General features: G+C 47.0%; 1 protein-coding gene across 8 annotated transcripts in view; it reads right to left on the bottom strand.

Moving 5' to 3' along the window:
* The window catches only part of Dlgap2 (DLG associated protein 2), a 757,651-nt gene that overhangs the window by 10,892 nt on the left and 721,627 nt on the right, over positions 1-25,132 (bottom strand). For 7 of the 8 annotated variants that reach the window (NM_172910.3, NM_001145965.1, XM_006508781.4 and 4 more), the window contains 5 exons: positions 19,840-20,192; positions 18,920-18,961; positions 12,581-12,666; positions 10,887-11,302; positions 2,745-2,836 (listed from right to left, as the gene is read on the bottom strand). In NM_172910.3, the coding sequence (NP_766498.2) occupies positions 2,745-2,836; positions 10,887-11,302; positions 12,581-12,666; positions 18,920-18,961; positions 19,840-20,192 (989 nt within the window). The remainder of the gene's footprint in view (positions 1-2,744; positions 2,837-10,886; positions 11,303-12,580; positions 12,667-18,919; positions 18,962-19,839; positions 20,193-25,132) is intronic. The other variant, XM_006508783.4, reaches the window with a different exon arrangement.

The raw sequence follows: 25,132 nt of genomic DNA, 5'->3' as shown, positions 1-25,132 counted from the left end.
CACAGCTGAGTGAATGCTCACGTGGAAACTATACCCGTTGGGCACCATTGCCTCTTCCCAGTTCACAGGCACTCAAGTAACAGCCTATGTCACCAGGGAGGGTCCTAGGGTAGAAGGTGAACTTTCACAATGTGAAAGTTCCATTTCCTCCTAAGTGGGGTTCAGAGCTGGGCTCTGCTGTTCGAGCCTGTTCTTCCATTGAAACACTAGATGGCGACGTCTGTCCATATGTCTGCCAAGCTAAGGCTGACTCTGGCAGTCCAAGATTTCTGTCTGATTCTGCTTGAGTGTGTGGGAGAGGGATAGCTGCATTATAGCTACATCACAAATTGCCCATGCCTGCACAGCTTGGAGAAACCTAGGAAGAGGTGTCTGTCTTTCCCTAGGGTCATTTCCTAGACTTAAGGATGGGCAAACTTCCTACAAATGTTTACTACCAGCAGTGGCCCCAGCAACCATGAACCACGGCTTTGAGAGCAAATAATATGCTCTGTCTTCCGCCTATGTCTTCTGACACTGCCCTCCAATGAGGGTCTCATAGGTCCCAAAGAGAAACCAAAAGAAAAGAAGATAGCCAACCAGATTTTTTTTTAACTTGCAAGGCTTCAAAGATGTCAGGGTGGGTCATTTCAAGGCCAAATCAGCTCCATCAGGTGCAGAAGAGGGGTGCAATTAAGAGGCTCAAGGGTGAGCTTTGTCCCCCCTGCAGAATGATCTGAACCGAGAGGCCTCAGAGGCTGTCTGGCCACCCTGAGTACAACTACACAGAATAGCATTCCTTATGATCAATCTAATCTTGCATAGGTAGTGCGCAGAGGAAGGCAGAGCCACACATAATGGCCAGACATTTATCTAGTTTCATCTCCCAAGGTCGCACACCTTCCAGATCACCCTTTAAATGTCGACAAAGCTTCATGCCAAAGGTGCCGTGTTATCATGCGAAATGTCCTGATGAACTTTAATGGGCTAACAGGAAAATGTTAGAGAAAACGTTATCCTTAATGACCTGATGAAGGACCTGGGTCCACAGCTCTGAGGGGCCATGTCCGCATATGCAGTAGGACATGCTGTAAGCCCAGTGTCTCCATGTATGCTAACAAGCACAGCGCAGTCAGAACACCTGCTGCCTTTGTGACAGGCCCAGCAGAGCCTTTTACCTTCGTGGAAAATGTTAGGTACTAAATGTCAGGACTGTAAAATCTCCTATAAAGAACTACGGATATAATTCATGATTCTCATGGAGTTATAAATATCTTAGTCAGGAGAAACCAAACAATGTGTGTGTGCAATAAATGGGTATATGCATATGTTAATATATGAAGGTAAGGATGTATGAACATACATGCAGGTATATAAATACACACACACACATATATATACACATAATGCACATATACATACGTATATAGATAGAGATAAGATAGATATAGATTATATAGACATAGAGATGTATAGATATAGATATATAGACATAAGTATAGACATAGGTATAGATATATAGATATAAGTATAGGTATAGGCATAGGTGTAGATATATAGATATAGATATAGATATAAGTATAGGTATAGGCATATGTGTAGATATAGATATATACAGGTGAGTTTCTTCTCTTTTTGACAGGAAGGCCCAGGATCAATGCCAACTGAATTCATAAATCTATCTCAAGACACATTCATTTCTGTCCTCACTATAGGATATGCAAAGGCCAAATGACTTCTAAGATTTCATCTTAGTCTCCTCACACTTATATGCATCTGTGCTCAACATCCCCCGACCCCCAGCTGATTTTCTTTCCTTGTGACCTCGGCCATCACAGCAATTCATTCCCTACCTCTTCTCCTGAGGTTTTTTTCTGGAAGAGAAAGCAAGTAGAGGAAGGTATACAGTCAGACTCTTCCCCCACTTCTGCATGCCCTACTCAGCCCTAACCCCAGCCCAAGCCCCAGCTTCCACCTGGAACCTGGGCCTAAGAGGTGTGAGTTGCCAGGGCCTGAATGTAGATGACTAGGGTATGTGAGTCCCAGGTGGAGTCAGCACCCTAAGGATGGGATGTTGGTCCTTGGAGCTAGGTGTGTGGGTCTCCAGTGCAAGATGTGTCGGCTTCTGGACCTTAGGGATGTTTCTAGGGCCATAAAAGGTATAAGTGCCCCACTGATGTGGGGTGTAGGTCCCTAAGACTGAGGTATGGCTTATCAGGGACAATGTGTGGGTCTCCAGGCTTGGGATGTGGGTCCAGGCTGGGCTATATTCTCTCCCATCCCTGCACTGGAGCTCTCTGACCAATGAGGAGTGTGGTGGTCTGAATGAGAATACTCCTCATTGGCTCATAGGTTTGAATTCTTGGTCCACACTTGATTGAATTGTTTGGGAGAGGATAAGAAGGTACGGCCTTGTTGGCAGAGGTGTGTCACTGGGATACAGTTCTGATGTTTTAAAAGCCCACACCATCCATTACCATTCACGGTTAACCCTTTCTCTTCCTGGGGGTTGTGTCTCAGTAAGATTTTAGCTACTGCCCCAGTGCCATGCCTGCTTGCCTGCCTGCTGCCATGCCCCGCACTACAATGATCATGAAAACACCCACTGAAACTGTCTGTTCCTAAGAAACTTGTTCTTTTATAAGTTGTGTCGGTCACGGTGTTTTGAAAAGTCATAGCAACTGAAAAGTAACAGAAAGGTTCTGTGACCACGAAGGCCGCACACATCTTGGCGTCTATGGGATCGAGGCTACCACGCCACTTACCATGTTCTGCTGACAAAGCCAGTAAAACTGCTGGAACTTCTGGGACATGAGCAGCTGAGCACTTCCTACAGCACTCCTGATCTTTCCTAGAACTGGGAGACACAGGGAAGACGAAGACTCAGTCAGTCATAACAAAGCAAGAACGCCGGGCGTCCAGTGAGCAGGGATCAGAACTGCCGTCCATGCTTTCTCGCTGGGGTTGGAGCTTAGTGTGGACCATGCTAAACGCATCCATCAGCTGATGTTCCCATTCCTTCCCAGCTTGTGAGAATACACAACGACAACCAAGTGTTAGCTAAGAGGGTCTTAGTACTGGGTACTAGGGATGATTTAGCTTCTTATGGTGATGGACACTACAGAATCTCCTTATTTTGGGGTCCTGAGTTTATTTAGCTTTGATGTTCAGGTGAGTCCCTTGAGTTGGGACTCCAGAAGACACCACTGACTCCAATGGCAACTCCTCGATTTGGAGAAAAAAACGCATTGGTACCCGCCATCTCAGTGAATTCAACTAAAACCCAGGGAACTGAGGGCAGCTATCTCATGGCAATGGCACGAGCTGTGTCTCAAACTTAGAGGAGCTACATAGAAGGCAGTCAGCCACACAGGAAGGTCATGGCATGCCTCGGAATCAGCCCAAAGGGTTACGAGCCACACAGTAGGTCAGACTCGCTGGCTTATTAAACCTCTTTATGAGGTTACTGCCACTGAGTAAGCCTCAGGTTCCATGACAAAGGATTCCCGGTCCTCAATGGCTTTATTTGGTAAGCCAAATATTAAATTTAAAAATAGTAAAGAGTATGTTTTTATCCACACAAAGGATTTAAGGCATCGTGACAGCTTCTAGATTTAGACTGGGAAAATGGAAGACTTTATCTAAGAATAGATAAGGGGAAAGCTCTGCCTCTTGCTCTGAGAGGCCCCTTGAGCTGCCTCTTTGTCCCTTCCCCGCTTCCCTGGGACCGCAGCACCATTCTGAAAACAGATGCTTTGTGGATCCCACTTCACATGGGCCTCAGAACCTCTGGGAGGCAATGGGAGCCTTTCTTCCTTCTGGTTGCTTTTCTCTCTGCCCAGCTTCCCTCACCAGTTCCAGATCATACGTCATCCCAGAACAGAACAGAACAGAACAGAACAGAACTCTAACAGTATAGTTATCTAGACTTCTTTCTCTGCTCACTACTGGGCAGTCAGCCTTGGTTGCCTGTGAGTTTCTCTTTCAGCTCCCTTGCTGAGCACAGACATCCACACATGTCAAGCACTTGAAACAAATCATTGCTGGTTTGCTAGTTAGATCTATTCTCCCAGGCTTTTCAGGAAGAGAGCTCTGGTTAGCACCTGTCTGCTGTCTGCTCAGTTTGGGGAAAGTAGCCAAGGACATGTGGGACAAGTATCGTGGAGTTCTATCTCCCAGGAAACAGAGACGAGAAACCCATTGCTCTGCTTCGGAGAGCTGTGCATTTCAACTGGCTATTCACACACTTGAGGTTTTATCCAGTAAAGTCAAAAGAGCTTTCTGATCAGCAGAGGACCAATAAGCAGGACCTATGGTAGTCCATGGTGCTTTGTATCAACCCAGTCCAAGAGTCATTCTCAGAGGAAGATGCTGAAGTTCAGAGACATGCCCTTGGTTCCTGTAGCTTTCCTTCTTGATGGCCAACTCCCCAAAGACCCGTGATGGCTACAGCCAATCCCAGGGCTAGTTCTTTAAGGGCTGAGGATGTGTTCAGCAGAGAAGTCCACTGTTGGAATCAAGTGAGGAGTGGGTTTGAGCTCCAGGAACTTGAAGACTAAAAGAAACATTCCACATGTGCCAGAAGCTGGCAGCACCATTCTTGACCTGATAGGCCAGCCATAGCTGCTTCCATACTCTTCCTTGGCCTGACTTGAGGAGGGAATAGACAGAGAGCTCAGACAAGTGTGACAAGACAGTGGAAGATAGCATTGCAGAAACTGTAGGCTGTTAAGAAGGAAGTTTAAGACTTGGTGACTCAAAGGTCAGCCACACGGTCACATGCAGAATGTTCAAAGCCAGGGTTCCCCCGTCTTCCCCCCTGAATATCATGTGCTTGTGAAATGATTAAACGTTCTTTTTTTGGGCCTGCCTGCCTGCCTGCCTGCCTTCTTTCCTTCCTTCTTTCCTTCCTTCTTTCCTTCCTTCCTTCCTTCCTTCCTTCCTTCCTTCCTTCCTTCCTTCCTCCCTCCCTTCCTTTCTACCCTCTCTATTTCTCTCTTTCCTTTTATTTGTAGATTTTTATTTTCTCAAATTTGATCATGAAAAATTACACATTTGGGAAAGATTGTAGAGAGAAGTCTAGCTAGCACACACCCCTGTCTGTATTTCTTAAAGTGAACAGCTGAGGCTTCGAGTGACTGCACACATTCCTGAGCCACCCAAAAGCATGGTTTAGCCAACCAGTGGGCAAATGAGACCACACTGGCTTCCTTCCAGCCTCAGGAGAATGGGAGGTTACAGGGAGTGATATGATGTTCTCCATCAGCTGGTGACAGGAAGAAAGGACAAGGGAGAAGGGCTGGATGCGGAGGCTCCTGGAGGTGGGTCAGATCCAACATCCCTTGTTAGAAATGAAGAGGGGAGGGAGTTTGAATTGGTGGTTAATTTCAGGTTCCTTTGGATTTGGGGACATTTGCTTATATATAATGAGGCACCGGGATGTGGGACCCAAGTTTAACCACCAGATTCCAGATGCTTCAGTATGCCTTTCCACATGACCTACAGTTGCTTCTTACACTGTACAAGCTCTCGAGCACTCACACTTGGCTGCATTGGCTGTCCTGTGAGGTCAGGTGTAGAATTTTCTACTTTCTACTGCCCCTACCCAAGATGTTTTGAATTTGGGATTTTAAGAGTTGGGTTCAGGCGTGTCATGAAGGGGGCAGGGGAAGATGCAGGGACAGAGAGGTGTAGGTGGGCTGGACTTGGGACAGAGACTCCAAAGAGGAACAAACATCACACCATCCCTCATTTATACCCGATGCCCTACAGGAACATGATCAGCAGCAGTCTTGGTGTCTGGAAGATGGATTCTTTGTTTCTGGAAGGTGGAATTTTTGTTTCATTGTATCCTGTAGTGCAAATGATTGATGATATTTAAAAGAGCTCATTTTAATCAAACTGTTACTATGAAATTGCAGAAGCCATGAATGAGTGTATTTGGTTTTTTCACTAACTTTGTTGCTTTAAATTGTAACATCAGACCCATTTGTTCTATAAAATTTGAAGTTTAAATACCTAATCTTTTCATTCCTCTTGAAATGGAATTCTGCTGAGGTATCCACAAAAGACTTCAATTTATAATCTTTAGCACAATGTGAATATATGCAGTTCTCAGTATGGATTAATGTGGTGCAGTCATTGTCACAGGTCTAAATTAAGCAGTGCCAGGGAGATAAAGCATGCGGGAGTGCAGCTAACGAGCAGCTGCTAATGGCAGGTGAACTTGGCCACTTAGTGAATAGGAGTGATCATATCTGAGACCTATATTGTAAATAGCTCCCTGTAATTGCAGGGAATTTGAAGTGAAAATTCAATTTATTCTTTACCATTATACTTGCCTAATTTTGTCAGAGTTTCAACAGTGTCCTCTTAAGAGACACAGATAAGGACGGGTACTCAGCAGAATGCAAATTTTCAAAGAACCTGATATAACCCTGGCCTTTGGTGGACAAAAAAAAAAATTAGTTGCCTTGGCTCTGAATTTATTTTTCACGTGTGTCGTCTAATTTCTAATCCTATGAAAATTTGCTATGAAATCCCAGCAACATTCTAAAACTCGAAGTGGACTTTTATAGAATTTGCAGAGTTTAAAAGGGCTGTTTGGTATTGACAGCCTCTCTTGGGATTCCCTGGTTATTAATTTTACAGCATCAGAGGTGGCCACCACTCCTCCAAATTTTCCCTTCAGGCCCCAGACCTGTCTATTTCCAGTTTCTTCAAGGTCATGAACATCTGACTTAGGCTGTTTGGCTTTTCCCTGGCTCTTCCCACACTCTCAGTAAGACTCTGGCCAGCTGATGACATTGCCAGTCTTGCCTCCAAACTGGGTACATCTTATGGCCTGGCTCCTGTCAGAAGTCCACAAGCAGTGGGTAGACATCATTTTACACAGGGCCATGTTATATGCATGTTATGTACGTGCACATATCCTTCCCACACTGAATGTTGTTGTTTGTGCACTGCGGTCTGGCTTGCACAGAGGCAGGGCATCACACCCTGGGATCTAGTTTGCACAGAGGCAGGGAGGGCATCACTGCATCTACTCTTGTCCTCTTTTCTCCTCTGTCTGCTCCAGAATCCTGGCCAAGGAGAGACAGAGGCAGTGTCTCTTCCACTTTGTGCTCCTCTGTGTTCCACAGCTGGACATTCCCATCCACAGACGACCATCTCTCCTCATGGAATATGGCCCGGGAGATCCCATGCCCGGCATCTGATCCCACTCTGGCATCGTGTGACTTGTGACCTTGGTGGCTATTTGTCCTGACCATAGAAGGGGATCTGGGACATCTGATCTCTAAAGGTCTCTCTGATTACCTGGGCTCTTCCACATCCAATTGGGGAATGTTTGCTGAGCAGATGTTTGTAGACAAGGAGCCCAACACCCATCACAAGACCTGACTGTCCATGTGCTGTGTCTCCTGCATCGAGGTCTTGAGATAGCCCCAGTTCCATGTGGTCATGGGATATTTAAGACGTTTTTGTTTGTTTCAAAGGACTTAGCAAGTTTTGGTTTCATTTCACGCCCTTACCCATTTAGTCTAGTTAATATGAAATCGCCAAACTCTAGTTTTGCAGGAGTTTCCATTTTGTCTTAAATATTTCCATTTTTGTATTGAAAGTGAGAGGCCTGCGCAGTAGCCCTTAACCCGAATCAGTCTGTATTTGGCTCAAGCTAGCCTTTATTAGCCACACAGCACTGAGTACATCTAGATACACTCGATCAGTTCAGTGAACTGTGATTACAAAATTAGAGTTGGGGCAAGAGTTATTTCATGCAATGGAAATTTCAATATTCAGAGCTCGGAGTTTTGGCTTAATAAGCCATTTAATTTAATCTTAATTTTAAAAGTGCGGAGACCAATGACTGTTGCTAAAATAAGACCCAGACTCTAAGGTTATCTTAGTTTTAAGCATTATTAGGGAGACTTGTGAAGTTGATTAATTCTGGGCTAGGTGTAAGTGCAAAGTCATGGTAAGTGGAAGATACAGCCAGAGTCCCAATCTCTGATCACAAGGAGACACAGGTGCCCAGGAGAGTAGAACTTAGGGATGGGTCAGAGCTTCTACTCCCTGTCCCTGTGCTCAAGGCTTATGGTGTAAAACTCATGTTCTTGGGGTGGAAGAACAAGCAAGTCAAGGCCATGTAGCTACTGCTTCAGGGTTAGCACCATGTGAAGCTCCCACCCCACTGCCCACACAGACCAACGCCTTGGGATCCTGGATGTGCTTCTAATACATGGGAAGGCTGTGAATGGTGTTGTTCATTAAGCCTGCCCACCTCCCTTCTTCCCTTTCCTCTTCCCAATTGTCGTTTTCAGAGGCCTGTGTGCGAGATACCACGGATGCACAAAACATGGTAATTGTCATTTCTGCATTCAGAGACCCAGGAATCTCTGGGACAGTGCAAAGCCAACCCTTGAGAAACGGCAACGCCATCGTGGTCCAGAATGACACTTCTGCCAGGCAGGTGGGAAAGGCGATGCTTAAGTGGTTGTCTTTACAAGAGGGGCCAGGCCAAGGGCTCATGCTTCTAAGCTCTGTGTCTCTTTTGTGTCCCAAGTCTCCTTTTTTTGACCCCCATTTGTTTTCTGGCCCATCAGAGTATGGCACAAGTACACCTTATCGACAAAGTCACCTAGGAGTTTCCTCTCAGATCTCTGAAGCATTTTGTCCACACTTCTCTCATTATCCTAGTGTCTTGCTCTTCCCAACTGGTCCTGTCCCTCAGTCCTACCTTCTACGCAGAAGCTTACTCATTTCTTGTATCACTTTGGCCTACCAAGAGCGGCTTGGCCATTGAATGCTCAGTAAACTCTCACTGGACATAAACATCGTTGAAAGAGTCTAGAAGGTGACCCTTACAGTTCTCCAAAGGTTAAGTAGCACATTTAAGAGACTATAACCAGAAGGCGGGGCAACTTACTCTGATCTATAGTTAACCTAGAGGGGAATGCTTTTCCTAGGGCCAATGCAGTTGAGCACAGAGATCTCACACACATAGCTGTGAGGATAGATCGCACGGCCACTTCAGTTACAGGTATGTACTTTTTCGACACAATAGGAAATTCAGAGTTTTCTTGGATTCCCCCCAAAGAGAAAAAAATTATAACCTGTGACTGTGCCTGAGCCTAGACACCTTTCATACTTAGGTATTTATTGCTCATGGAAAAAGAATTGACCACCTATCTCTGCATTTCCACAGCCCTGTCACAGTGACCTTGTTTGTGTGGGTACTATCAGCCTGGGCATTCTCCATGGACCATAAATGGTGTCTCACAGCAGTGAGGAATCAAAAAGACATCCTGGGTTGTGGTCAGCGGGCCCATATTTTTCTGAAACAGTAAGGAGAATGTGGACACAGTGAGGATGTCTCTGGAAACAGTAGATACTGAAACTGTTAATGTGTAATGAAAAAGCCCTCGTGGGTGTGGGTGGAGGTGACAGGAAACCCCAGCATGAGAGTGGATGGGGCTGATGGAGAAACCCAGTGTGAGAGTGGGTGGGGCTGATGGTGAAGCCCAGCATGGGAGTGGGCAGGGCGGGGCTGATGGGGGCTCTGCCTACAAGGTCACTGGCAGACAGTGCATGGCCAATAAACACTGCCTTTAAAGGATGTATGTATAGCCCACAGGAAAGGTATAGCATAGACTAAGCATGGGAAACAAAGTAAGGTGGCATCTATCATCTTACAAACGGAGCAACCGCTGCATCCTTATCTGCATACTCAAAAGCACATCAGAACCTTTAGAATGTTCTAGAATGACATGAGTCCAAATGATGTAACTCTCCTGGCAGGTGACGTGGATGGCTACAGACATGTATGCCCCACCCCTCTTTTTGGTTGTCAGATTAATGGACTCCCAACGAATTAAAAGAGGAAAAAAAAGAATCCAGGAGTCCCACATTGGTGGAAGGGAAAGGCTGAAGTGCCAGCCGGAGGACGACCTTGCCTGGAAGGAAGAGACCTCATAGGGTTCCGAGGCTTACACGGGCATGCTTACATCTTCCCGGTTTCATTTCATCTTTTCTATAAAGGTGGCATTGTTACAGAAGAAGCTGAAAAAGCCAGGGGCTCTCTCTTCCTGATTTGACCTAAATTGACTAAATCCATTTTCCTTGATCAGTTTGTTTATTAAATACTGAAGTGGTAGGTTTATGGACAAACAACTATTCCTGAACCTTAATTTTCCATCTCTCTCTGCATTCTCCTCCTTCCCCTCACTTTCCTCCGAATTCTCTTTCCTCATTTCTTCTCTCCCTCCCTCTCTTCCTCCACTCATTCTCCCTCCTTGACCCATTCTTTCTTCCCCCTTCCTTCTCTCTCTCCTCCCTCTCTGTTTCTCCCCCAGCCCCCAGCCACCACCTCAGCCTCTGGGAGACACATTTCTACATTACACTATTTGATTCTACTTCTTGGTGGTACATTTCTTCAAGTAAAAGAGAGAGGGGAGGAGAGTGAGTCTTTTACACTCTGTGGAGAAGCAGGGATTTGAGAGTCTGGGGGTTTGAACAGGTCAGCACTGGGCATGCTCGACTGAGGGCATTGTGGGTAAAGTCCTTCTGCACCCTGCAGTGGGGAATTCCTGCTCAGCTTCAGTGCTCCTTGGGCATAATGTAGTTATCAGGGAACTGGTTAGTGGAGTATGAGGTGGAGCGCACCACAGGGAAAGAGTCAGCACAGTTCATCTCATCTCCCACCCACAGGACGAAGCAAAGCAAAACTGAAAGACAACCGTGTCCTGCAGACACTGCTTCTTGGGATGGAGTGGGGGACAGCAGAGAGCATTTCCTTTTCATTTGCTCGGATGTGGAAGGGATGTCTCCCTACTGAGACTGTCACTGGTTCAATTGCCCCCCTGAGAAGTTACCAGGCTACCGTACTGTGGGGAAAGCCGGGTTCTTACTGTCTTCCAAGAGGTCATTCTCCTCTGCTTCTCTCTCCATCTCTTTGCACCAGCCTTCCATCCTCTTCGTCTCCGTGTGCAGCAGTTTCAGAAACCACGAGCCATCTCTCCGGCACGGAGACATCCTCCCGGTCTCCACCGTGTCCAGGGATGGCTCCAGCCAGGGATCCGGTGGTGGCAGAGTAGAAGTGTCCACCTGTGTCCTGTAGTCCTCCCTGTAACTGAAGAGGCCCTGCGTCCGCACAGTCCTCAGTGCCCCATACTGGGTCGGGGTACTGGGCTCCGAATGTCGTTGGAAGGAGGATCCGAACTGCAGGCCCTTGTCCTCCATGCTGACATGCCCAGGGAAACCCTCCAGCTCTAAGTCAGCCTGCACAGCGGCTGTGACGCTGTTGGAACGCTTGAAACGGCCGTGCCTGGAAAAAGGAGGGAGGACAGAGGAAAGATGTAGCCTTGTCCTGAAGACACTCACGGGGACACCCTTGAGCCTCAGCACTAACACCCCCAGACCCTTCATGGGGGAACTCCCAAGCCTCAGCACTAACACCCACTTGCAAGTCCAACTTACTGTGCTTGAGTGTCGCTGTGAAGAACACAGGGTATGACAAATGAATGGACTTCAATATCCACAACTCAGATTCTAGGTGGCACCCATTCACCATTAAAGTATATTGAGTGGGTGACAGTGGTGTTCAATGGCTCCCTTTATTAGAGAAGTGGATCTCAGCCTTCCTAATGCTCCTTCTAATATAGTTCCTCATGTTGTGTGGACTCCCAATATTTTGTTGCTACTTCATAACTGTAATTTTCTAAGGTTTTAAATTGTAATGTAAATATCTGGTATTCTGGATATCTGATATATGAACCCCAAGGGGGTCATAACCCATAGGTTGAGAACCACTGCTCTGGAGAGATGCTAAGTTTATGAACTCTGACACATGCATATAGCAATGCCCTCTGTAGATCCTTAGGTTGTCACGTGAATTTCTTTGCAGTCCAGATCTTTCCTGTTGGATCTTGAGCTCCTTCAGGAAGGACTGCCCAGCCCTACCCCACCCACCACCCAACAGCACAGTGCCTAGGAGAGGGAGAGGGCACCTGCAGCTTTCAACATAGAGCCTGGTACTTTCTGCTGCGGTGTAGTTGGCAAGTATGTTCCTTAATGCCAGGAAGACAATTCTCTGCCCTGGTTCAAAACAATGCCATGACCACAGGTACACACTGGCGTTCTATGATTTTAGATAAAACTTCTTAAAGGAGTCAATCTCAGGACATAGCTTGTATCTGGGCTCTCTGCCTCTCGATCTCCCCCCATCCCCTTCCTTCCCTCCCTTCTTTCTATGTGTTTCTCCCACTTCTCCCTCATTATTTTCATCATTATAAGGTGAGAAACATGTTTTCCTTGCCCCTAGCCTATTCTCTTTCTGAGAAAGGATTCTGGATAAAGGACTTTCACCTCCCAGGGCTGTGAGCTATGATGCTATTTCAATAGGTGGTAAATTACATTGAAAAGAATTATTCCCTTCCTCCTTCCAAAAACAAGGCATGACCCATGTACGTTCATATTTGAGCGACAAAGTATAAATGAATGGCCTGTCTCTGAAGGCAGAATGAATTACTGACAGCCAGTGCAAAGCAGCTGGCTTGGGGGACACAGCCACTCTGAAGGGGGGTGGTGTTGGTGGGGGAGTTACCGTTTTTCGTCTTCTACTTGCACACCAACAGAGTGGTACTCCCTTAGGCCTCTGCTCTCCGTGTCGGAATCCGTGGCTGTTTCTACCTAATTCAACACAGAACATCTCACTTTAGACCCAGGACGTGGGACCTGGTAACTGATTGTTTTCTTCTTGCTCATTTGCTGTAATCGATTGTGTATGTGTTTAATTAATGCTGAAATGCACTTGATCCAGTAGAATTGGATAGAGAAGGGAGGGGGGGAGGGAAGAAGGGAGGGAGTGGGGGGGGGGGGAGGGATAGACAGAGGGAAGGAGGATGGGAGATGCACATTCATGTCTGTGTAATTATGTGGCTACCGGGGTTTCATTGAATTTTACATAACTCTTTGAACTCAAGGCTGCACTTGAGTCTTGGACATATGCAGATAAAACTGCTTAGTCAAAATGAATAAATAAATAAATAAATAAATAAATACCCAGGGCTTTTCTGGGCTGCATCATTACATGACGTGGACGGGTTTATCACTCTCTGCAGTGAGGAAGGTGAGGACAGTGTGAGCCAAACACAGCTAACAATGACAGATAAGCAATTTAAGAGAGAGGACTGAGGGCTGCAGCCGCACACAGAATGACACAGGAAGGGACGAGAGCACCTGGGGGGGGGGACGGGGACGAGGAAGCCTCGTGGCTGCTGGGATGGCCAGGAGGCTGCTCAAGGTGACGACAGAGACAGGCATCCTGAAGAGACTCCTCACCGTGGCCCCGTCGCTAAGTTCTCTCAAACCCACCAGGCATTTCGTGACTGTCAGCAATGGGAAACTGCTATGTAATAGAACCCCGTGTAGGAAATTCTGTGAGGCCAAGGCCGGTAACGCTGTGGAGATCTTTCCAGGTGCCAGCCGGCATCCTCTTTACTCAAAGCATCATCTGACAGAGCTATAGGACTGTTAAGCGCACATTCAAATACCATAATATAAAAACACATTTTCTTAAAAATTTAAGTCACTACCAGGAAGGACAAAGCAGTCAACCCCTTGACAGTGTACCCTGTGTGTTTGGGAGGAGAAACCACTGCCCCAGGCTGGTCTGTGATCTGTGGCTGCACCTCCAGGCCCCATAGGCCACAGGATGTGGTGGTTGTGTATCTGTGTGATTTGATTGACCAGGAGTCAGATACTGGTTCAGTGTCTTAAGCTTTATCACTTTGTCCCCACAAAGACCTCAGGGTGTTCCTAGAGAACCTAGGAAGGGGAGTTCCTTGCCAGAGGGCATGCAGCTCATTGTATGCAGTGCCAGGATTCCAGCCCAGGAGCCTGTGACCTCAGAGCTCTGATTTCTGCCCCTCACGACCATGGGAGTCTCAGAGCTCTTGAATTTCTAATCAAAGGGTGGACAGGATCGGTGCTGCTGGTTCCGACAGCTGGAAGGAGAGAAGGGTCGAGTGGAGGAAGAAATCTGGAAAGATAGCCTGGCCTTCTTGTTAGGGGCCACCATTCTGCCTCCTGTTTGTAAGTGGTTCCCACAGTCCCATTGAATTGTATATACTTTACTGGACATGTAGATATTGATATTCAAACAAAAGACCTGAATATAAACTAGTATGTTTAAAATAATGTGTCAGCACAGAGAGCTGCCATTTATTCATTCATTCATGCACTTATTTTTCTCGGGTTAGAATCCAGGGGCTTGCTCTATCTGTCTGTCTGTCTGTCTGTCTGTCTGTCTATCTATCTATCTATCTACCTACCTACCTAATCTATATTTATATACTAGGCAAATACGCTATTATTGAACTCCATCCTAGTCATGCTTTGTGTTTTAATTATATAGATTTCTGTTATGAATGCAATCTAATTTACTTATTTAGTCTTCAATGGAGGGTTAATTTGGTTGTTTCTAGCTTTCTACCAGACCAGATTGTTAATGATTATACCTGGGCAAACTTTTGGGAATATCTCATATGACCTATGGTTGTTGAGTCCCCCCGACCCCCATGTACCTACCTATCTACCTAGGCATGTGCCTTCATGTCTGGGTTTATACTGCTAAATTTGAGACATGTAAAGTGAGTGACATACATTCAATGTGTCCTCTCAGAGAGACTTTGAAGTGGAAACAGTACACATTTCTGCCATACAAATATTGAAAACAGTTGTCTAATTTACTTCACTCCCCAGAATGCAGCTGAAAGAGTGATGCACTCTGACCCGTGTGAGGTCTGCACCATAGTATTATTTATAAGGGGAATTATGGGAAAATAGAGGCTGAGAAAGGGCTCTTCCGTAAATCGCTGTTCAGTCATGATGACGGATGCCCTGCAGTTATTTAAATGATAGTTGTAAAGTTAAAAACATCAAAAATGCTTTTGATGGAATTAGACTAAAATGCATGGATCAGCAGGCCATTATTAGTCATAGTGTTGGGAGACATACATATACTTTCGTTGTGCATATACACATACATACATACACACATATGATAGACACACACACATACACAGAGAGAGAGAGAGAGAGAGAGAGGGAGAGAGAGATCTTAAATAGTGATTAAGGAGTGAGAGCCCCTCAACCTGTCATTTTTTTTTCTTTCTAATGTAAGTAAGTCACTTTTAGGGTGACCGAGAGAGGCAGAGCTTCTGCACCCTTTCAGGTGTGCTTCAAGCTAGTGGTACAAACACTAGGAAAATCTCTTTAGCTCTCTTGAATCTTTGCTTCCTTGTTTAAAAACATGGATATAGCCAACCTTCCAGGACAAAGAACAGCCAGGGAGATTTGCTTTCAGCAAACTCCATGTCTTCTCAGTGCCATCAAGGACCCTCAGGAGAGTTAAGTTAAAGAGACACACACTGAAGAGATTGGCCAATTCAATAGAAGTTGTCATCTGAAACTATACGAAAAGGCAATGAAGCTATCTATCTGTGGTGGAAGGCGAAGGCTGAAGGGCTTGACAGCATGTGTCCAAAAGGAGCTCAAGGTCTACCAACACCCGGAGCCCCCAGAAGAGAAATGCAAGGTAGAGAAGAGCTACTGTGATCAACAGGAGAGAGAAAACATGTTGCCTCCTGAAGAAATGTGCTCACCAGTGTGAATAAATTTAAAACAGTGTGCAGAATGTCTGTCTATGAGATCTGTATGTGACGAAATCTAATCAAGAGAAGGATGAATCAGTGAAGTCCTTCTGGGTAACTCTGGAAGCAGAATCTGTATGGGGTGGTGGTGGTAGGGGTTCCCCAGTTGGCAGTGAAGAATGTCGCATGAGCACGTAACGGAGGTGACTGACAGGCACCTTTCTACTTCCAGGCACACGACTCTCAGTTCTTGCTGGGCTATATACAGAGGGAAGTCATTAGAGGGAGCCATCAGGATAGGGTGGGAAAAGGGAAAAGTGCCTGTCGGTACGATCTCCTTGAAGTCTAAGGAATCTTGTGGAGACTCTCTACATGTACCTCTGAGTATGTGCATGTGTGCACACATGATATGGATGTGTGCAGGCCCAAGAGTGGTAGCCATCGGGCAAAAGCCTAAGGCTTTCTCTCCTGTGCCCAGTTCTTCTCTCTCACCAGACCAGGCTTGGCACCTCACTGCAGCAAAGCCGCCTTAGTCTGAGCCTGAACTGTTGCATCCTGAGATGCAAGCCCTGGAGCATTGAGGACGCTCAGTAGTACACCTGAACTCCCACCTGGAGGTGCAGATCTCCAAACAAGCCCCTTGGGCGCCATCTTGGAAGCCTTCCTTACAGTGAAGCAGATGGGGAGCTTTTGAGATAAACTCATTGTTTCCTTCAGGAGCCCATTCTAAGTCCAGGAGCTATATAGGATGTTTAAGTGAGGAGCTTGGGGGTTCCAACTAACAGCAGTTGAAGCTGTGTGTGTGTGTGTGTGTGGTTGTGCCAGGTGCGGGGTGCAGTGTAGGATACACAACAGGACCCTCCACAGGAATAGTCACAAAGGCTTCTGGAGGTGCTCCTCATTGTGGCATCTTGTGGCTATTGTTCCCACAGCATGGGTATGCTCAGGCCGGTGGAACGGTGGAACTGAAGGCTTTCTGCCTCCTACTGAGGTAGATTCACAAAGCACACACACCCACACAAAATGAAGACCTTTGTACAACAGACACTCCATCACCTGATAAAACAAAAACAAAAAACAAAACAAAACAAACAAAAAGGATTACGCAGGCCTGGCACGGTAAAGAGGGAAGGGAGCCAGGTGACAGACAGCTCCAGGTCTGAGGACCTGCGTAGGCAACTTCAGAGGACTCAGCCTCTTCTTCTCATCCCAGGACTGGGATGTCAGCTTGAGGATCTGGTTTAAAGTTCAGAGCGCTCAAGAGCTGGCCATGTGGTCCTAAGGCTGAATCTACCATGCAGAGTCCAACCATCCAGGAAGTATGGTGCTCTAAGCTGGGTGGGAAGGAAAGGGACGATAGGGTGACAGCGTGGTCATGTAAAGACTGTTACAGAAACCACACGGTGCAGAGTCCAGCAGGCTCCATTGAGATCCTAGGGTCTTGTCTTTAAAAAGTATTCTTTTAATTATGTATACGCTGGGCCTTTCTGTGCATACGTGCAAGTGAGTGCAGTGTACGGCTGTAGAGCCCAGAGGTGTTGGATCTCTCAGAGCTGCTACAGGCTGTTGTGAGTTGGCTGACATGTTCCTGTCCTCTGCAAGAACAGTACATGCTTTTAATCACCGGGCCATCTCTCCATGTCCCTGGATCCTAGTCTTGGCTGTATAGGGTCATGCGATACTTGCAGACTAGGAGTCGTTACTCCAGGGGCCAATGGGTCATAATGCTCAGCAGAGAGGGCAACATTTACCAATTGTGGGCTGTCTACATTCACGTGGCTCTTCTCAAGAGTCCCCAGACAAGGGGGGTTCAGGGTAATTGGATAGGGGTTTGGGCGAGACAGGACGTGGTGTCCTTTAGTGCTTGGCACCATGTTATGGACCCTTCTCTATAAGCCAAGGACAGAGTAAGTCTGGCTTCTGTTTCTGGGTCAGGCAGGATGGATAATCACAGTAGTTTATGAGTAATGCTAAGGAACACTCCCCTGGTACAGAATGGCTTCCCAATTTAGTTTAAATTCTCTGGGCAGCCTGGGCTGTGGGAAGCCACCTGCGGGGCTCTATCCATTACAGTGGCACTCCTAGCCAGGCAGTCTCAGGCAAGGCACACATCCTCCCTGGTCACCTGTTTCCCCTCCTTTGGTTGGGAATAATGACACGTGGTCCACAGGGTCATTAATGAGGGTTAAGTAAAGACAAGTCATAGAGCTAGGGATATGACACAGCTTATTTACTTGTTTACGTCAGCCCGAGCGTCCCTCAGGCACTGGCACTGTCCACAAATGAATATACTTCCGCTTGCTTAAAGGGCCATTTCTGAGCCTTCATTCTTACTGGTGGAGTGGAGGTCAGGTCATACCCCTTGTTATCCTAACATGTCTCTTCCACTACATTTTCATTTTAGCCTTCCAGTTGATTTTATTTACACAGCAGTGGCTTTCTGGGCTCATGTCATGGTGGGTTTTTGTTTGTTTGTTTGTTTGTTTGTTTCTTTTTGTTTTTTTTTCCTTTCTCCCACTGAAAAAGGAAGTTGAATGAGTTTACTAACCGGCATCTTGATGTTCACACATCTGTCCACCAAGCACTCGCCACTAACACAGCCATCCACTCCATACTTAACATGAACTGAGAGCTCTCTATGTGCCGGGCACTGTGCTAGGTGCTGGGGTACCAAGAGGCAGGAGGCACAGGCCCAGCCTCCACGCAACAGAGTGAGGGAGGATAGCTCTTGTAAATAGGAGTGGGCCAGAGGTGTGTGGGGCCCAGCTGTGAGGGGGAGAGAATGTGTGTGAGTTCAGGTGGCAGCCCAGCTCTGAGGAGGCAGCATGAAGTGTTGTCTCCCTTTGGAGTATGATAGCCCAACTTTGTGAATTGTATCGGGCACTTTTAGCCGCACAGAGGCTGAGTCTCCATCCTCAGTCCTATCGTGGGCCACTGACAGACAACTTTGGCTATGAATACCACGGGGAGCTTGGAAGCCTGGTAGTGATTATGTGCTCATGTATTTGGAGAACTCTGGGTCTAACTACGGACAGAGGAATGGCCACGTCCCGTGCTTCCACAGTTGCTAGAATTCCTCAGGCTTGCAAATTGTGTCTTCCCCTGGAGTGGGGGCTGAGGTATTTCCTAGGGGTTGTCAAGGGTTCTGTGCAACAGCGTGATGCACCCAACAGAGTGCCTGGCACATAGAGCCTGGACAGAGAGGTGACGAGAGCAGTCATATGAAGAGTCCAAAGAAGAGAGAGAAAAAACTTCATGCGAGCTTGGATTTGGAGAGGGTTGGTACTTACATCTGACCTTGGGTAGGGTTGATGATCGGGGAATTCAGAATCCTAAAAAAACCAACGAAGCCACAGTGTGGAGACCTGGCTCAAGGACCCAGGCCAGTGGGCCGACACCCCCCTGGGTTTCTTCCTGTCCCCCCAGTCCTATGTGGAACCAACCCTTCCAGCTCTGTGAACTTCCTCCTTTGCAGGATGTATGTGTGGAGAATTAATCACTATGATTTTAAAACCTGCCACACAGGCTGAGCTGAGGCGCAGAAGCAAGAGGCAAACCTACGTTGGCAAAGCTTGGCTTCCGCAACTGTGTCTGCTAGGGCTTAGAGGAGGTCACCTGATGCCGTTTGTGAGACAGAGCCCTATTTTTTGTATTATGTGTGCTTCAATGCACCTGAGTCAAGCTCTCTGAGTCAACTGAGGAGTGGGAGGGCCAGCCAGGCTTGGAGCAGGGAGGATAATGGGATGGTGGGATACCCTTGCACGGCTGACACTACAGGATACTGCTCCTGTGTGTAGAGGCCTCTGGGACAGAAGGCCAAGAGGAAGAGCCCAGCTGCACACTGTTCCAGTTGGTCACATGCTCAACTCACAGCACTTGGGTCTGTCTGCCTCTTTATTCCCAATACTCCACGAGGGCTGATGTGTTTTCAACAAGTTCATCACCCCTGTTATAGACATCTGGACAACCTCTCCAAACCATCTTCCTAGCTGTCAGTCCTGAGGACCATTAGGTAGTGTGTGTGAGGGAAGTACATGAGTCTCACCTCCCTGGGCTCTGTCCTGGGGTCTCTCATGCTGTGGCAGGCACATATGGTCTCTCAGCATCATTTACTGCCCTGCTTCTGTTAAGGGGCCAAACACTTGGGGCTGTGACTTGGTTTTTGACTCAGCCTGTGCAGGCGCCAGGGAGGGTGGTCAAGGGAGAGTACCTGGACCCCGATGGAGGAGCAGCGACTTTTCAGGAGCTCTTCAGCCTTGGATGCCAGGACCGCCTTGTCGATGCTCCGTGTGGAGCTGCTCTGGGTGTCCGCCGCGTGGCGCTGGGCTGCAGCTGTTTCCAGAGCCAAATTCATGGCCTTGTTGCTGTCTAGACTGTCCATGGAGTTGTAGAGGCCGCCACGGCTATCTTGGGGCCAGGGGGACATCCTCTGGGCACGGCTGTCCTGGTAGGCATCCTGTGTCGATTCCGTGCTGCTCTGGGCCGTCACAGAGATCAGAGGCTTGGAGGTGGTCCGTGGAGGCACCGGGGGAGGCGTCTTCTTGTAATTTGTGTAGGAGACAGCTGTAAGAGAAGAAGGCCTAGTCAGGGGAAATCCTCCATTGAGCTGGTCTACAGCTCTGATACGCAGCTCAGTTAGGCTGTTTCTGGGCATCTGGCCCGAAAAAGTCAGGCGAGTGGACAAGATTCTGTTGTATTTAAAGATATCTGTATGGATATATGTGTAACAAAAGGAAAATCATAAAAGCACCTAAAGAATCTAGCATATAAGTTAAAAAATGTGTGTGTGTGTGTGGGTGTGCATGTGTGTGAGTGTGCATGTGTGTGAGTGAACATGTGTGTAAGAAAATGTATGTGCGTGTGTGAATGTATGTGTGAGTGTGCATGTGTGTGTGTGCGCGCATCTGAATGTAAGTATGTGTGAAAATGTATGTGTGTGTGTGTATGTGTGAAACAGAACACTTCTATACCACTGATTTCATGAAGGTCACCATGTTGTGCCAACACCCCTTTTACCACACCAGGTGAGGGAAGCAGGCGGGGTCCCAAATCAGAGACAAACATGAAATGCACACATAGGGAATCACTGGTGTGAGAAACCAGGGCACATTGAAAATGTCAGTCACATTTATTGCACAGTGAGTGACAGTATTTGCAATTTTCTCTCTTCTGATTGTATTTCCTACATTTCTTCATAATGAGTAGCTGTTATTTAACACTCACAAATAAAGTGAAGTGAGCTCACCATGGCAGCACATAATGCCGATGAGTGGGAATGCAGTTTAAAGGGAACGGTGGCAAGAGTCAGGAGAGAAGCTGGTAGAGAGAGAGAGGCCTTTGGTCCTGTGAAGGCTCCACAGATGCCCCAGTGTAGGGGAATCGAGGGCAGGGAGGTGGGAGTGGGTGGGTGGGTGGAGGAACACCCTCATAGAAGCAGGGGGAGGGAGGATGGGATAGGGGGTTTGTGGGAGGGGAGAAACTGGGAAAGGGGATAACATTTGAAATGTAAATAAAGAAAATATCCAATAAATAATAATAATAATAACAATGATAATAATAATAATAATTTAAAAAGAAGCTGGTTGAGAGCTGGGTGTCACAAATCAGGCTAAGTTTTTTTCTGCCACAGAAAAAGTACCTTGAATCCCCCCTTTCCTTTCCTTTTCTTTTATTCACACACACACACACACACACACACACACACACACACACACACACATAATAGAAAAGAGATTTTCTTTGAGTTTTTTTTTTTTGTTGTTAATGTGGATCTATCTAAAGAGAGTTATTAAACTAAAAGCATTCCACATTTTCAGATTCAGAGATGTGCATGGTGAGATTCTTGCTCCACCCACTGCTCTCTGTGTCTCCACCCACTGCTCTCTGTGTCTCCACCCACTGCTCTCTGTGTCTCCACCCACTGCTCTCTGTGTCTCCACCCACTGCTCTCTGTGTCTCCACCCACTGCTCTCTGTGTCTCCACCCTCTGCCGATGTTCACACACTGGCATCTTCCATGGCTACCTTTTACAAACACCCTGAGACTCACTCATCCTCCTCCATCCCCTTGATCCCATGATGCCAAGCATGGAAAGCACGTGCTACTGTCTGCAGCACTGTCTTCTCAATGTGGTTCATTCTGGGGGACGTATCCCACTTGGAGATTCTCTGGGTGTCTCCTGGAATCCCAGCTCTTGCTTGCCTCACAGTAAATTACTTCAAAGGTGTGAATGATGGAGACATATGTGTGGTATCTCCTTTGTTCCTCTTTTCTCTGGTCCTAGAGTCTGAGGGCCACATAACTAGATCCCTGTGCTGGGTGGAAGTTTCAGGCTCTTGAACAACTGCTCTGCCCCAGGTCTTACCCCACCCTCCCCAGAAGCTACCAGAGCCTTCTCTCACCGCACCACCCAGCCCTACCTTTGTGCTTGGCCTCAATCCCCCTACCTCTGTACCCTGTCTCCCTACACCTCCCATCCCACTTCCCCACCACACTTATGCTGTCTTCCTACTCTACCACTTCTCCTTAGACTGTTTTCTTTGCTCCCCCTGCCCCCCCACGACCCTGTCTCTACTGCGGCTCTGTCCAGTGTTGCCTCCCCAGGTCTTTCCTGAATCCATCCACCAAAGACCAGCATCCCAGTTTATCTTCTTAAGGGATTCATTGGAGTCTGGCTCTCTTCAGTCTGGGACACACTGATCTTGGTTTCCTCTACATCTGACATCCAGCCCATATTTGCCAAAGACCCACCAACCTCACAGTGCAGCCAAAGTCACAAGTAGAATTCCATGAGAATCCCTGAGCTTAGCATCTGCATGGGAATGCTGGGCTCTCAGTGTGGGACACAGACAGAGAAAAGCCACATGCCCAGAAAGGTGATGGTTTTTCTATAATTTTTTTTTTTGAGAATTGTTCTGCATTTCTCGGATAATGAAGGCAAAAGGCAAACACCTAAACATTTTAAAGCTCATTCACAACATGTTTGAGACAGGGTAGAAACACTGCCAGCCCCCATGTGAGATTACTGGATGAGCCAAGGTCTAGCTGAGAGAGCCTAGAGAGGCCGGCAGTGGCTGGAAACATCCTGCTGGTGGGCACTGCCTTTGGCCTCTTTGAGTCCTCATGGAGTTGTGTGGATATTCAGGAGGGCACAGAACATACAGACAGGATAACAGGGAGAGCTATGTAATAGGATCCGGTTCAGAGGTCAGTGTGAGAAGGAAGGTCACCCCGTCGAGCACATAGAAGGAAAGCTTTCAGTGAGCCGGGCTTTTTCCACATGGATTTATCAGGCCTGGTCACAGGCAGCTTCTGGGAGTAGGACACAGGCTAGGGGGGAAAACAAAGAGGATCCGTCTGCTGGCCGCTGAGAGATGGTCAGAAGTCACTGATGCCAGCTGACCTCTATGATGGCTTCTTCCAATGGGCCACACAGGTTTTTTTTTTTCCTTTCTTTTTTGACAGCTACTGATGATCTGAATCTGTATTTGAAAACCCAGAGCTATAGAAAACCCAGGAAAAAGTCTCCATGGTATGGCTGGCACCAGTGTCCCTTGCCTTGCCTCTGGTCTCTGGTCAGATTTTAGCTGGGTTAGAAGAAGGCAGCAATGTACATGTACTGACCTGGGAGAGGTACCAGCCCACCCAGTGACACTCTTAGGAACAGAGCCAAGCCGTGTCTTTCATGCACATGCAAAGATACAGAACACACCTGTCAGGTACCACTATTTCTAAGTTTGCTCTTCTCACTTGTGAACTTGAGTGAGATTTAGGCATAGCAGATCTCTCTGAGATGCTGGCCACTGGCCTGTTAGCCAGCTCATGTACTGTGGGTCAGAGAAAGGTGCCGAAGCACTTGGTCAAGTGGCAGGCAAGGAGGGTCCTATCATCATGGAGTTTCCTGGGTCTCCCACCCTTCCCCGTTGGAAGGACAGATGTCCACAGCTGTGGTGATCCTGTTTATTCTTTCCCTTGGGGGATCTTGGAATATCTGGTGATGTTTTTTGAGGGTAGAGCTGTGGTGCTATGGCACACCCCAGATGGGGTCTGGTGCTGCTGAAACCTCTGGATATTTAGATAAATTCACTCCCCAAAATGGACTTCATTCTGAATGTCAATAGTGACCAGGCTGATGACCTCAGAGGGGCTAACCATTCTGTCTCTCGATATGACTCTTACGCTCTGACGTCACGTGTGGGGACATATGTGTCCAGGCAAATCACACTGCCTCCTGGCTCTCAGCTTTGGCAATATTGGTCAGCACGGGTCTTGCCACGTTTGAGAAGACTAAACTAGAGTGCTTTCATTTAGAGTCTTCTTTTCATTAAGCTCTTACTAGTTTGTAGTGTATCCAGGACATTAAGCACTACATGTGCACACTTACATGTGCCCACAGGGGAAACGGCAGGTCCACCTGGGAAGACCATCTATAGCAGTAGCTCTCAACCTTCCTAATGCTGTAACCTTTTCACACAGTTCCTCATGCTGCGGTGACTCCCAACCATAAAATTATTTCACTGCTATTTCATAACTATAATTTTGCTGTTGTTATGAATCATAATGGAAGTATTTCTGGACTGAGATAAGGGTCGTGACCCACAGGCTGGAAACTGGTGACTTATCGAGTGTCTACAGCAGAGCACTGGAAGCCTGGATGCCAATAGTGAAGAACACGGGATCAAGAAGCAACAGAAATCTGCATGTGGGTCTGGGGAGATGCATCAGGGAGTAAGTCACGTGCCGTACAAGTGTTAGGACCTGGATCAGATTCCCAAGAGCCCATTTATAAAAATATCCAGGAGTGGGGAATAGTGCTTAAATCCTAGAACCTGGGAGGTGGGGGTCTCATCAAATCAGTGAGCTCCAGATTTGATTAGAGATCCTGTCTCTTAAAAATAAGGTGAGTTGACCTCTGTTACACACACATACATACACACTCACACACACACAGTGTATATCTCAACACATCTAAAATGATTTGTCTGTCCTACAACAGTTACATATATTGTCATAGCATGCTGAAGAACATTAAATCTCCTATCAGGTGAACTCCTGAGAAAAATTTGTTGGCAGTTGGCCTTTCTAGGAAATTCGAAGATACACTCCAGTTCTACTTCATTCCTGCCCAAGAAAGTGTCCTATGCCCCAGTTCACAATGCAGGACTCACTGAGTGTGTTTAAGTAAAAAACCAACATTTGAAAATATAACAACCAAAACTTTGTTGCTTCATGGCTCTTTAGCAAATCATCATGGTAATTATGGGGACGGCTAGGATAGACCTCAGAGAGCCCAGAGAAACCAAACTCCATGCCTTCTTGCCTGGCAACATGTTTGTTATGGGGCAAAGATGGGAATATTGACACTGGTGTCTTTGCAGAGCAGGAACCCCAGGGCATGGGCAGCTAAGGAATTAACAGGCTCTTGCAAAACCCAGTGAAGGGCTTGCTACACTCTAGCAGGAAGATAGGAGAGGTGACTTTTCTTCAATGACAAGAAAAAAAAA

Source organism: Mus musculus, chromosome 8 (genome assembly GCF_000001635.26).
Source record: "Mus musculus strain C57BL/6J chromosome 8, GRCm38.p6 C57BL/6J".
Taxonomy (NCBI): Eukaryota; Metazoa; Chordata; class Mammalia; order Rodentia; family Muridae; genus Mus; species Mus musculus.
The sequence above is the reverse complement of the archived record's forward strand: the minus strand, read 5'-3'. Positions and strand labels throughout refer to the sequence as shown.